Here is a 14,653-nt window from a genome sequence, read left to right as displayed (position 1 = left end):
TATCTTGAAAATTGATAGTCCTATAAGAATATGAGTCCACACCTTTTTTCTCTAATAGCTCCAAGAAAATTCTCCAGAGGAAACTCAAAGTTAAAAGCATCTTTTATGGACATTCCTTAAGACCCTGCCACCGGGATTCCTCCATTATAACCTCCCTGAATAATATTCATCATTACTATCCCTCAATGTTTTTTTTATTTAGATGGATTTTAACTTAAATTATATAAATCTACAATTATTGCTGGCCACTTAATGTGTACACTATTAAAATACTGTTTTCTAAGTTAATTATGCAATAACATACACAAAGCCGTAGTTCTCACGTGTTGACAGATGTGTACACTTGTCAACAGAAATACTTGTCAAGATATAAATCCATATCCATATGCCAGAAGATTTCATCATGTGCCTTACGAGCAAAACCCAACCATCAACCACTAGCAACAACCACTATATTCATTGTGGACTAGTACTATATACAAACAAATCATCTGAAAGGTAATTATCTTTATCAGATTTCATTCCAACAACACAATGCGATCCATCCCTGATAATAGATGCACCACCAGTTCTGACTTAGGACTGTTTAAGATTCTATTGTTTCTTTACCATTCAAAACATGAAATATTTACGTATTTTCCTATTTGTATGAATTTTTCTCATTATAGCAATGAGGTATATCTCATATTTTAAAAACTATGAAAGGATTATAAAACATTTTGCACCAAATTGTACTGGTCATTTAATTTGATTATTCCATTTTTGAGATGTTTAATACATTAGTTCATATTGATTTAATAGTACTTCACAGTTTTGTATTTTGAGAAGTATTTACATATCCTGATAAGTCCTTTGTGTTTTTTCTTTTAAAATTTTCCAGTGTTCATAATGCATATTAACTTCATTCATAATTTTGAAAGGTGTCTCAATATTAAAGATGTTTACTTTATATTTTTAATTACTACTTACTACTTTCTGTTACCTAAGGAAGTTTTCTTGCTTACTAATCAGAAAGATATGTTCCTTTACAAACATAATATTTTGTTATACTTACAAATAAATTTTTCATTTTTTGAGAGGCAGAAGGATAGAGACAAACAAAAAGATCCCCCAACTGAGGTTTCATTCTCTGCTACAGCTTGGGACAGTCTCCTCATGGGTATCAGAAATCCAAGCAGGGTGTGCATTAGCAGGAAACTATAGTGAGAGCTGGAGCTGGGGATCAAACCCATGCACATGATATGGTACTCAGGCCATGCAACAGTTATTTTCATCACTACGTGAGCCACCACTACAGCTTCTATTTTGATCTTGGTATGTAGTAGAGACTGAGATTTGTTTTGTCTCTACTGATATCCAGTTACTCCAGAACCTTTTGTTGATAAAATATTTGTGTTACTTATTGGGTAACTGCTGAACACATCAAAAATCAAATGGCCATGCAAATACAAGATTACTCTTTGGAAGATATTCTACTTTTCTGTGTTATCCTTAGTCCAGTCTAGCACTGTCTTGACAATCATAAATTCATAGTAAGTTTTATGTTGTCTACTATTGTTCTTTCTCAAGATTGGATTAGCTAGTTGTTGGTTGCACTACCAACGTAACGCTAAAAAAATACTATGCAAATGCCCAATTACTTCAAAGATAAACATGAATAAAACACAGCTCACTTTTTAGTTCTGAGATGAGAAGATAATCTACATTAAAGTTTTAAATATAAAAATCAGTTTCCAGTGATATTAGCTTTCATGTTATTACAATTATATGAACAACTCATTAATAAAGAAAAATTGGTCTTTTGTTACAATATTCTCATTTATGGTTATGAGTTTATTATGTAACTGAGCCCCAGAGAATTGATTCCTGAAGCTGGAAGAACTCATGTGTAAGTTCCACTGAAACCCATGTTTCATTCTCCCATTAGGCTGATATAACTCTTGCACATAGTAATTAAGTTTAGTGGATGTACACTTCCATTTCCCAGTCTGCTGCTTGGGAATAACAATTTCATGGTGTGCAGCAACGTTTTCAATATGCAGATTGCTTTCCTTTTATCCTGCAGTTAAATTCTACTAAGGGCCCAAGAAAATATCGTTTGTACAGTAGTCAATGAAGTGTATTACTTCCAACCATCAACACATTTTGATAGCTGCCCCAGCTATGAATATTTGATGTCTACTTATATTACAAATGTTTTAAATTTTGTGCCTGAGTCTATTCTATATTATTCTTTGGATAAATAATACCATTATCATATGACTGTCTAATTTCAGCATCTTTTAAAGTTATGATGAAAATGCTAACATGCAAAATTATTTTTTAAACAGACTTGCACAAAGTTTTTCTAGAATTTAAATGAAGGCAGTCAGCAAAGTTTGCATATAATGTGCAGATAAATAATTCCTTCCTATTGTGCATGTGACAAAACTCAAGACAATGTATTTGTATAGCTCCGGAGAGTTTGTGTATATGTATGTAAATGTAGGCATGCTTATAATCTATTATTAATATTGGAATATTGAATAAAATATAGTGTTCTGAAAGGTGTCATAACATTGTGTTTAATATAAGTGTTTAAAGATTTTTAGGTATATAGATTTTATATCTACATTGTAGAGTCTTACTACAGGTGTTTTGTTTTTTTGTTTTCCAACAAATTAGGCACAGCCTTTTGACCTGATCAGCAGAGTGCCTGGAATTCACTCCCCCCCTCCACTGCTCCTTTCAATTTGTGCTAATACACACACCAGTAGGCAGCATGTGATCTCAAGTGCATGAGTCCTACAAATCAGGACCTAGCGTTCCCAGCCCTTGGTTTTAGCTTGGCCCAGTCCTGATGTTTCAGAACATTAGCGAGTGAAACAGTTATGAAGGATGTCTGTTTCACTTTGCCTTTCAGGTAAATAACAGATTAATTCACAATAAAAAGATAATTCCTTTCTTTGAAATTGCTTTAGCTTACTGCCTTTTGTTTAATCATTAGCAGGGCTTGTTAAACTGGCAGTAAGCTTGCTTTGTTATGCAATATTTTGCTGCTGCAATTTTCTATAATTCAAATTGCTACTGTAGATTAATTACCTGAATATGTTTCAGACTGCTATTTTAATAACATTTCTTAATGATTAAATTTAATCTTATGAAGACTAACAAAAAATGTAGTTAAAAATTATTTAAAGTCAATAATTTCAGCACTTAAGAGATTTGACAATACTATAAAATCACTGCCCCTTCTCTGCTAATATTTTTAGGTATAATAGGATTCATATATAAAATTTCTTCCACTACAATTTTCAAGTATATACAAGTATTTGAAGAAATGAAAATGCTTTTGCAAATTCCTATTCGCATGTTTGATCCCCCCATACTGAATACAGAAATCTAAGCCCCACATTTCTCTTGCCTATCATTCAAAGGGATTACATCACTGTACTAAGTGGATTATACTGTGCTTATATGTTCATGGTTGACATTGGTAGCCTCATAAATCCAAGCTGGCATTTACTACGAGTTTCTTAGTCACCTCCTCTCAATTTTCATTCACCATAGGTCAGTAGCTTTCTCTCTGCTTGGAGGCTCTTGCTGTCAGTTATTCTGAGATTTGACTATCTGTCCCTAAACACCTAACTCCTAAAGGAAAAAAAAAATTCCAGCAATTAGGAGCTGGCCTCAGTTGGAAGACAGGGAACCATTGGAGACCTATTCTATTTTCTTCTCTAGGGGTTGTCTTTATTGTATAAATGTAGAAAATATTTTCCCAGCAGGTGGGAATAAATAACAGCTTCTCACCAGCTTCACTTTCCTCTTGTTCTTGTGTATGTTCATATTTTTATTACATGGAATGGTTAGGGTTGCTTTCATTTCCAAATATCCATAAAGGATTCCAGCCCCTTGTGGCATGGTAAGTCACACGGCTGGCTGCCTGTAATGCTGGCATTCCGTATTAGACTGCTGGTTTGATTCCTAGCTGCTCGGCTTCTGTTCCAGTTCTCTGCTAATGTGCCAGGAAAGGCAAGTCAGAACAGTTTGAGTGCTTGGGCACCTGCCACATACAGGAGAGACCCAGATGGAGTTTCTAGGCCAGGCGTTAGACATTCTGGGCCCTGGCCATTGCAGGAATTTGAGGAGTGAACCAGCTTATCTAAGATCTCTCTCTTCTAATCTGTGTAACAGCTTTCAAATAATTTTCTTAAAACATCTATAAGATAGAACAGATCTGCCATCCTCCACTTCAGGCTAAAGTTATAGCTCACTGAATGAGGGCAATGAGGGGTACCAGGGAACAGAGCAAAAGAAGAAATTTCGATAGTAGTTCAAAATGGTATTTCAACACAGTCACCTTTCATAATTTTTGCAACCATCCCATAAGAAAACATTACCACTTCAGAGAGAATAAAATTAAAGCATGTTGCTGCCAGTTTGCAAACCTGAATCCTACTCTAGCCAAGTCCCAATTTTTACTCCTTCTTCAAATTGGGGTCCGCTAAGGCACTATTGTAAAAGCAAGCTACGTTGACTGCTTTGACAATGGAACCTGAAGCTTAAAGTGAATATGAATACATTAAACATTTCTGATTACAAAAAAACTGAAAATTTGAACTCCCAGAAATAACATGTATGCTGACATGCTATCATTAGACGTCTAAACCAGTATAAACTTTTACATTGAGTATAAACTTTGTTTCACATTTAGTTCTCTTCTCTATGGGCTCAACAAGTTGTGTTTTTTTAAGTATTAGATCCATGGTTTCTTTTAGAGCATTTATTCATTTCAATAAATTCTTATGTAACTACCATGTGACAGATGAATTTGTACAATAAATATATACTCACAATTGGTGTTATAATTAATGGAAATAGCAATGAATACAGGTACACTATTCAAAGCAATGCACATTATTCAAGGTAATGTATGTTTGGATATGTTTCAGGAGATACCAATCATGAAATAAATTTTGAAATGATTTGACATTTGGATACTGTGAACATATTCATAGGATTTATGAAGCATTAAAATGAGGAATTTTTTTTCTTTGCAAATTTTCAAACAGTCCATGAAAAAAGTGTTTGCTTAATAAGAGGTAATGGGTAGATTTAAAACATCAGGGATTGAGTGAAAGTGTCCAAGTGGCCCACAGAGAGCAAAGTTTCAAGATCATTTCAGCGAGTGAAAAAAAGTACACAGTGTGAAAAAACATTCTGAATGCCTATGCTGCTCTTTTAGCACTGCTTCTTCAGCCTTGAAGTTCAGCTGTGAAAGTGAACTGAACTCCAGAGATCTAATTTTACTTTTTTTCCTGCTAAAACATAGGCTCTGTGGCCCCAGACAAATCAGGTTCTTCAGGTTGTAATGAACCTCGTCAAGCGGATCCTTATCCTCCAGTCCTAGCTTCAAAAGTAACAACTGCCACACTCCCCCCAAAAACCCTCTTCTTTTGCCTGCATTCCAGTTTCTGAATTCTCTCTGCCTTTGCTGGAATTTTTTTTCTGGATTTTTATTTGGTTATGATTTTGAAAGTGCTTCAACAACTTTTTTTCAGACATAGTATCTGCAATACTTGCACTTTTCCTTCATAATTTAGTCAACTTCGTCACTTTTTCTTTAACTGCACATTTCCATTTCAATATTCCTTCTCAGAAGGAGGACACTCGTTTTATGGACATTTCACCAAACCAATAGAAGTCAGTAGATCTAAAGCATGTGCTGTTTCTTTAATTCCATTACTATATAATGAGTTTTTTTCGCATCTACAAAATTCTGATTGTGGATACTTGAAAATTTGCAGTATTAATGATTTCGATTAAGGTCCTCAACCAAACAGGAATCTGTTATTTAGGGACATGCAAACCTTAAACTGTAGAATTCATTAAACATGTACCAGTAGTACTGACAATATGTGAACTATTTAAACAAGATAACTTATGGCCTACTTCTCATTAGCACTATAAAGAAAAACATGAGGAATTGTTTTAATTATTAGACAATTAAATGATTTAAAAATAAATGTTAAAAGAGCAAAAAATCAAGTTCCTTATCTAAGCCAATCTAAAATTCATTTACTTTTGTTTTAAATGACAAGAGAATGCATATGGGACCATCTGTGTGATTAGTTTTCAGTTGGCTCCAATGGTCATTTTTTTCATTTTTTTTCTATTTTCTATTCAGCATTTACTTTTGTTTTTCCATTAGGCTTGAATCGCCCACCAGATCCTTGATCATGGAAGCCCCTCGTGGGGTCCAGGTGAGCGCTGCCGCTGGGGACTTCAAGGCTACCTGCAGGAAGGAGCTCCACCTGCAGTCCACAGAAGGCGAGGTGAGTCCCTCAGGCAGACACTGAACCTTTACTGCTCAGAGAATTTCTTCCCTTGTTAAGTTCAGCCAATCCAGGACAAGCACACTGTGATCTGTGCCAAAGCTTCCTTCAGGGAAGTAGCAAGCTGCTCTAATATGAAAATCTGAGAAGGCTAAGGTTCCTTTAAGTGACAGTGCATTTTCTACTGAGAAAAAAATGGGTTATCTAAATCCCTGTATTTTCCAAACGGACAAATGAGCATAGTTACTATCCAGATAACAGGAATAATAGCAACAGTCTTTATTTTCTCCTTCGATTTTCAAGCAAAAAAAAAAATTGTTATCTTAATTGGAATTTCCCATGTCAACATCTACATTGCAATGTTTTTCTTCCTCCTCACTTTTCCTCCCAAGAATCTTCTAAGTCTTATTTTCAATCTTTTATACATTTTTCCCTTATTACTGTCTTTAAGTAAGCAATTTTTTGCCTTTGGTATTGTATTCTTTAACTCCAATGTAACAACCATATGTTTATTTCACTTACTTTTGACCTACAGAGTCACATTACCAGTTCTAGAAATTTCTCAGCAATATCTTTCCGTTACTCTCTCATTTTCTCCATGGCATTTAACTGAAACTCCCAAGAAATGCTGTCTCATCACTCTTACATTCCAGATCTTTTTTCCATCTTCTACTCATGTGTCTTGAATAGTTGTACTTTATTTTGCTGCCATATTAAGTTTGTCTTCCCTCTGCACTATTAAATTGCTTAACCCAAATATTGAGCTTTGATGTTGGTGATTATTTCTAAAGTTCTCATCTATTCCTTATACACATTCCTCGACATCTCAGCAGTTACTTTTAATTCCTCCTTAATTATCTGCAGCCCTTCTATTCTGTAAAATTATACTATAATCTGTTATATTGTTGATATTACCAATGCAATCCCTCATCATTTTCTTCCTTGTGTGTTTATTATTCTTATCTTACTTAGGTCAAGTTTGCAAGACAATGAGAACGTAGTTTGAGAGAGCTGCTCCAATGAGTATTTCATGCCTTTTCAGACTTAATGATTGGAATAGAAACTAATACAGTCATAAGCAGGACATTCTTCTGTTAATTTTCTGACATTATACTAGTTACTGTTTCAAGACAAATTTTCTGATCTAAATTTTACTAATAAATAATTGCATCAATTGTGAAAAAAATCAGCTGATAGGACCATATTAGCATCTTAGCTGTTATTATAAACTCAATTATCTGGAAATTATTGTACATTCTTTTACAGTATCTTTCCACCACAGCTTTAGACTACTGTATTTTGCCAACTACAGTATGACAAAAGCTTTTCAATTGTTTACGTTCTTTTAAAAATTGTGCTTGTATTCTATTTCATTTAAATTATTCATAATGATTACATAGTAAATACTATTGGTTATTAATCTATACTCTGTTCCTAGTTATGAACAATGTACTTATGTCCTTTTATTCAACACATCAGCACAATCTTTTGATTCAATTACGAATTAGCTTTTAATTGCCAATTATGTTATTAATAAACCATAGCCCAAGCTTTTCATCTGTTTGCCATTCTTAAATTATTCAAAGTGCAGAAAGGCATATTACTTTATAATAGCATGTAATTTTCTTATAAAGAAGTGTGGAGGATATAAAATCATCCTATGTTACCCGTGCCAAAGAGAGGCAAATAATTATTCACCATTTTTTTCATAAAAGTTAATATCAGTGCAGACAACATTAAAATATTCAAAAGAGCAAACGAGGTTGCAGATCCAAGGTACACATAAAACCTTGGACAGAAGATTGTCATTCCAGACATAATGGGAAGGCATTTCAAGTGCAATTCCAAGGAAAGTATGAATCACAATTTTATGCATGCTATGTAATAACACATCAAAGCATGTTTCAGACCACAGAGCATTTTGAAAATAAGCATCTGCTAATGATATTTTCACTTTCTATAACTGAATAATGCTCTGCATATATGTATCACATTTTTTTATTCATCTGATGATTTCTTTGTAATTCGATTTTAGCTACTGTTAGCATAATGGGACAGCCATCTCCGACACAATGAGTTCATGAATTTTGTGTATATATCCAATAAAGGCATTGCTGGATTATATACAAGCCTATTTCTAATTTTTGAAGAAATGTGCACACTGTTTTCCACAATGGCTTCTCTCATTTACACTCCCACAAATAGCATATGTAGAAATAAGCCAGACAGAAACACAAATACTTCATTATCTTCTTAAAAATGTACTGTTTTGACTATCTCATTATTTTAATTATCATCATCGTCCATGATATAGTTCTGTAGGTATAGGCATTCATATCCTACTTTACATGGGAGAATTAAAACTTAAGAAAAATGAAATACTTGTATTTGCAGCAAAAGCGATACATAAAACGTTTGGTCAAACTCTGTCAAACCAATTGGTGGGAATTATATACTACTGTAGTATCAATGATTTTGTGACCTTTTTAAGATATGCATAAAGTTGAAGATCATTTCATTTGCTTGTTATTTATAGCCCTTGCCTATGTTCCCATTGAAATATGATCTTTTGACTTGTATGTGTTGGATTATTTAATAGAGTGATGAAGCCTTTGATTAAAGTGTGATTTTAAAATGTGAGCTCAAAAATAATTAACTTAAAAATAAGATTTTCTAAAAGTGATAGGCTTGATTAACGGGTAATAACTGGGTAAATGAATTCTTGGTAGTGTAGGCTGAATTAAAAGCTCAGACCTATGATTTGGAGAACAGAGTTTCAGAATAAATGGATTATACAGTTCATGGCATGATATGGAATGGACACTTTGGCAGACAGGAAGTCAGCAGGATAAAATGACTACCTACACAGACTGGAAATACAGTTAAATGTATCCACACCACAGAATGCTGGAAAAACACAGCAAAGGTGTTGGAAGGGATCAATTTGCAATAGCCAAAATCTCAAGCATGGAAACAATGTTTTCTCTTTGTAATGGCTCCATGCAAATGGATTTGCCTATTAACAATGCCTACAGCCTTTACACAAGTAAATTTTCGCTGGAAACCAGAAACTGATGGAATGAGGTGTTGTTGTAAAGCCACATACTCCTTAAATGGCCCCAAAGAGATGGAAGCATCACCAAGAACACTGATTTGGTTACACTACAGCTGTCAGCACATCATCAGACACAAGTCCTTGGCTCATTCATTCATGAACAAGCCTCCTACTTGATGTTATTTTTTTCCATGACATAAGATTATTTGAGTACAACACACACACACACACACACACACACACACACACACACAAAACCAGAATCCCCATTCATTGTTTTACTCCTCAAATGCCTGAAACAGTTGAAGCTAAACCATTCAGAAGCTGGGAGGGAATTCAAACCCCTTTTCCCATGTGAGTGGCACAGACACACACTTGAGCCCTCATGCCACCAGAGACATGTGTGAGCAAGACAGGATATTTAGAGTAGAGCCTAGAATCCAGGCACTCTGATGCAATGTGTGGACATTTCAAGAAATGGCTAATTGGGCCCTGCACAGTAGACTAGTGGCTAAGTCTTCATGTTGCATTTGCCAGGATCCCATATAAGTGCCAATTTGAGTCCTGGATGCTTCACTTCCCAACCAGCTCCCTGCTTGTGGCCTGAGAAAGCAGTACAGGATGGCCTAAAGCCTTGGGATCCTGCACCCACATGGGAGACATGAATAAGCTCCTGGCTTTGGATCACTTCAGTTCCAGCTGTTGCAACCAATTGGGAATGAACCAGCAGGTAGAAGATCTTTCTGTCTGTCTCTCCTCTCTAAATCTCACTTTCCAATAAGAATGAAAAATCTTTTATTAAAAAATAAAAAAGAAGTGTCTAATTGCTAGGTCAAATACCCACCCGAGGCTAGCTTTGCAAGTCTGCTACTTGCATGTTTTCCCTGCATAAAGAAGCTCTCTCAGCAGTCACCCACCATGACTATACCAGTTAAGAACTGGCAAATTCTAAAATTCTAAAAATCATATAATATGGAGTAAGCAATCCCTTGCAAACCACCATTTGCTAACCAGTAACACTGTTTTTCTGTGCTTAGTAATTCAAGTACCATTCACAAAATCAATCTTCATTTGAAGCATCTCACAAATTTCCATTTTGTGGAGTTCTTTAGCCTTCCACACTAACCTATGTCTCAATGTTTCATGAACTAAATTTAGCTCATTTTTTTAAAAATCCAATGTGAATCCACTCCAGATGCATAGATACAAACCTACAGGTTTTGTTTGTTAAGCTTGAGAATGTCTGCCCCTCAAGCATGCCAGCTCCTCAGATGAAGTGGATAAAAGCAGCCATTTCAAGCCCACTTCCTGTATCAAGCAGAACCTCCCCAACCCCACCCTACACCCCCCCAAATTATACTTAAGAAGATGGCACAAAGTATACAACTATTAGTGTTAACGGTCCTCAAAGTGACAGCAGGGAAACATGTTGCAAGAAGGGGGGCTCAGCATTCATGTCCCAAAAGTGTACAACCATGAACGTTCGCTGGTTTTGTCCCCTTCTTACTTCTACAGAGAAAAAATGTACCACCTTGAAAACTTAAAACAAAAGTTATTTCTGTTTGTTCTCCTGTCCCTTAACCCAGATGTAATCATTGGGTAATGTATATTGGCATCTGACACATATAAGCAAAAAGTGTTAATCATGCCTTAACTTTACTTTTAGCATATGAAATATTGATAAATATCATTTATTCACTTCTAATTATATGGGAGATGCCTGCAATGGTACAAATATCATGAAGCTACAAAGGAGAAAGCATTAGGCATGATTTAACATCTGGAGAAAACAAGGTTTAGTAGGGAAAGTAAGATATGATATTAATATAAAATAATGCATCAAGTGATTATGAAAACAAGATTAAACAATAAATTGCTAAAGTGGAGTGTATTACTAAGCTCTGGATATCAACTTTGGACATCAGGGAAAGCAGAATTCATTGGAAGATGGTACAGGTAGATTATTCTTTATCAAAATTCTTGGGACAAGAAATGCATCAGACTTTTTTTCTGGTTTTGGATTATTTACATATATAATGATATAGCTTAGGTATATGACCCAAGTATATATAGGAAACTAATTCTGTGCATACTCTTAGAGTTATTTAACATTTGTATTTCACCTGCTTTTTTACTGTAAATCGTTATATTAGATCAGATGTGTTCAAATCTACCATTTGTGGCCTCTTGTCAGTAGTTAATAATTTTAGATTTGGGAGTAATTTGGATTTGGGATTTTTGATTTTTTTGAGCAAGGGTTATCAACATGTCTGAGCCCTAGTGATGGAAGCTATGTCCAAACTAAAAGTGCCATTATTTTATTCAGCATGTGCAGGCTGAATTCTATGTACCATTCTACAGCTATGAATTAAAGATATTAATCATACTTGCAATTGTAAGAAATGAAGCAATGACCTAATGTTCTAAAGGGGTTGGTTATAAAGGTCTATAAACAATCAAAACTTAAGATGTCAGATTCAGTTTTGTAGAGAATAACAGAACTGTTAAGAAATGAATGAATTACTGTTTTCATGGGACAGTGGGAAGATCTTATCTGAGCAGTCATTTTATTAGAAACTTCGAACTTACACTAAATTAATCTGGAAAAAAAATGAGATCTAAATCTATTTTGCCCAGTTGGAACTATGCACTAGATCCCCAAAGTTAAACAAGTTTTAAGAAAGAAAAGGTATGCCAAAGTAAACAGTGGATACTTCCACCACCATCCCTGTTCTTCACTTCCTAGTCAATGTCTAACACTACTTGCAATTGCCTGAAGCAGAGGAAAGAAGTAAGAAGTCCCTGAAACCACAGTTGTTTCAATAGGGAGCACAGGTAAGATTTGAAACATGGGAAAGGATGCTAGACATAGCCCAGATCTTGTAGCCATGGAAGATCCTCATAGCAGAGTTGGAGGCCAACAGAGTTCAGAGCTATGAAGGGGTATGAGTCCACCTCTACCTTTAAAGTTCATCCTAGCTGTAAGAAAATGGGCATAACAGAGACAGCTAATACAGAAGTCCTAGTACAAAGCAAACAGCATGTAGATGAGAACAAAGATGGAGAACAATAAAGATTTTGATTCCTTCTGTCAATTTAGAGATGTCCTTTAGGTAATGAACGATTGTATACCTACAGAATTAAGACATCAAGTTGTTTCTTTACTCATTCAAAAACATCATCCTGTTTTACTTTTTCTTGACTTTCTACCATTCAAGTTAAAATCCTATAAGGTTGCTATTCTTGAAAGAAATGAACATAGGACTTAGACAATATGCTTCATGGATTCCTCTAATATGATTATATACAACAATTCATCAGTTTAACATGCTATCTACTTGGTATATCTTTTACACTGCAAGTTAACATCCTTTGCAAGTATTTAAAGACATAATTAAGAAAGTATATTTAAAGTTAATTATTCACTGCTTCAGTAATATCTTTATTTACATCCTGATTTCTTTGTACATCCTTTAGGCCAGGCACGATTAAGAAGTTCAATTGAGAGACTGTCAAAATCATTAATTTTCTGTGGTGTTTGAATAACTGGGTTGGCCCCTTAAGCAGATTGTTCAATATTGCTTCTCAGATCCAGGGCTTGCTGTCAGAATGCACCAACTCTCAAAGGAGGAGATAGCTGTGGAGCTTTTGGGCTATACTGTAGGAATGCAATTTGTTTGTTCAGCAAAGCATGGCAGCTAAACCAATAGGATTGTGTGTTGTAGAGCCCTTATCAGGCCATGTTGTAAAGCTCTGAGGAATGTAAATGCTGAAATAAATTAAAATGAAATTTCTTTTCCCTCTAGATATTTTTAAATTCAGATACAATCCGGCTGGGAAATCTACCGACCGGCTCCTTTGCATCTTCTTCCCCCAGCTCCTCAAACTCTCGACAGACTGTGTACGAACTCTGTGTCTGCCCCAATGGCAAACTTTACCTTTCTCCAGCAGGAGTAAGTTCCACCTGTCAGTCCAGTAGCAGCATCTGCTTGTGGAGCTGAAGTGACTGATTCCTGCTCACACCAGAATAGCCTTTTGTTGCCGTCCGTCTGCTTCACAGTTCTGCTCGGTTTCCCTTGTGATCAGTCCAGAGCATCTTCAAATGGTCCACGGAGCAACTTCTTCCAGTGTAAGCAGGGATTTGCTGCCACCTCCTCTTGTGATTTCCTGAACTTCTCAGCAGAGTGAGGGACACAGCAGCGGATAAAAACATCTTCAAAAGGAAAATCGGATCAAAACTCTTGCTGGAAAGGGAGAATAACATAGGTGCCTTTGCTACCAGAAGTGAAGCACATAGTTGTAGGTTTTGTTTGTTTGTTCGTTTTGCAGGATCTGGATATGAACTGCACATATACACATTACATAGATGAAATTCCCAGTATCCGGTGGCAAGATAAAATGGTTAAACCCTGTCAGACACTAATCCTACAGTTTGAAAGCACAATTTTTCATTCATCTTTTTGGATGTAAACTTTTATCCCTGAATTTTAAAATTTTGAAGCATTATGATGCGCTTGCTTTACTAAAAAATAATTAAATTCAATACATGGTTTTTAACAAAAAGACAAAAATAAGACAGAATCCCTTCTTGAGTTCTGTTTCTTTAAATTCAATGTGTTGTTACTCTTTGTCTACTAAGCCTAGGATTTTGTACATTAGGTAATTTTGAAAGCACTCAGCAATATAATCCCAGAAGTAACAAAACGCCATTATATTGTCATTTGTCAGATCTGGATGGCCTTATGTATTGACTTGGCTATTGCATGTAAAATATTTGCTTTGGAAAAAACATCTAACATATTGCAATATAAGATAGGATTATGAGAGACCTGCTGGTGTTGGGGAATCATTGGAATCCAGATGCCATTTTTAGAAGGTCCACATGCTGTCCTTTCTAGGGCAGCTGGTATGGTAGAGTTCCGGTTTACTCGATTCACTTTGTACTTTCTACCGGGTTCTGACTAGTTCAACTAAAGCATCCTCTAAATAAGTATTAAGGTGAGACATAATGCTGAGAATGGATTCACTTTCCATTGAGGTAACATCAAACTGATTCACTTATTTTATTTGAGGCTAAGATTAAAGGACACTAAAATTTATATTAAAAGGCCCCGATTTAAACAGCAAAAAAAAAAAAAAAGTTAATGTGAAAAATGTATTTCCTCTATTATGGTGAAATTTTTAAGGTAGTCATATTTCCTTTTGGCTGTTAATATTTAACTACTTTTATTACACTGTTAAACTATTTGACATTAAAGTCAGAGTTTCTTCTATTCTCCACCTT

General features: G+C 35.2%; 1 protein-coding gene across 2 annotated transcripts in view; it reads left to right on the top strand.

The window, feature by feature from the left end:
- SGCZ (sarcoglycan zeta) overlaps positions 1-13,961 on the top strand; it is a 1,025,749-nt gene extending 1,011,788 nt beyond the window's left edge. The window contains exons 8-9 of one of the 2 annotated variants that reach the window (XM_058669862.1): positions 6,191-6,314; positions 13,176-13,961. In XM_058669862.1, the coding sequence (XP_058525845.1) occupies positions 6,191-6,314; positions 13,176-13,370 (319 nt within the window). In that variant the 3' untranslated portion in view covers positions 13,371-13,961. The remainder of the gene's footprint in view (positions 1-6,190; positions 6,315-13,175) is intronic. The other variant, XM_058669863.1, reaches the window with a different exon arrangement.
- Positions 13,962-14,653: the final 692 nt, after the last annotated feature.

The sequence above is a fragment of the Ochotona princeps genome, chromosome 11 (assembly GCF_030435755.1).
Source record: "Ochotona princeps isolate mOchPri1 chromosome 11, mOchPri1.hap1, whole genome shotgun sequence".
Lineage (NCBI taxonomy): Eukaryota > Metazoa > Chordata > Mammalia > Lagomorpha > Ochotonidae > Ochotona > Ochotona princeps.
This window is presented reverse-complemented; position numbering and strand designations above follow the sequence as displayed.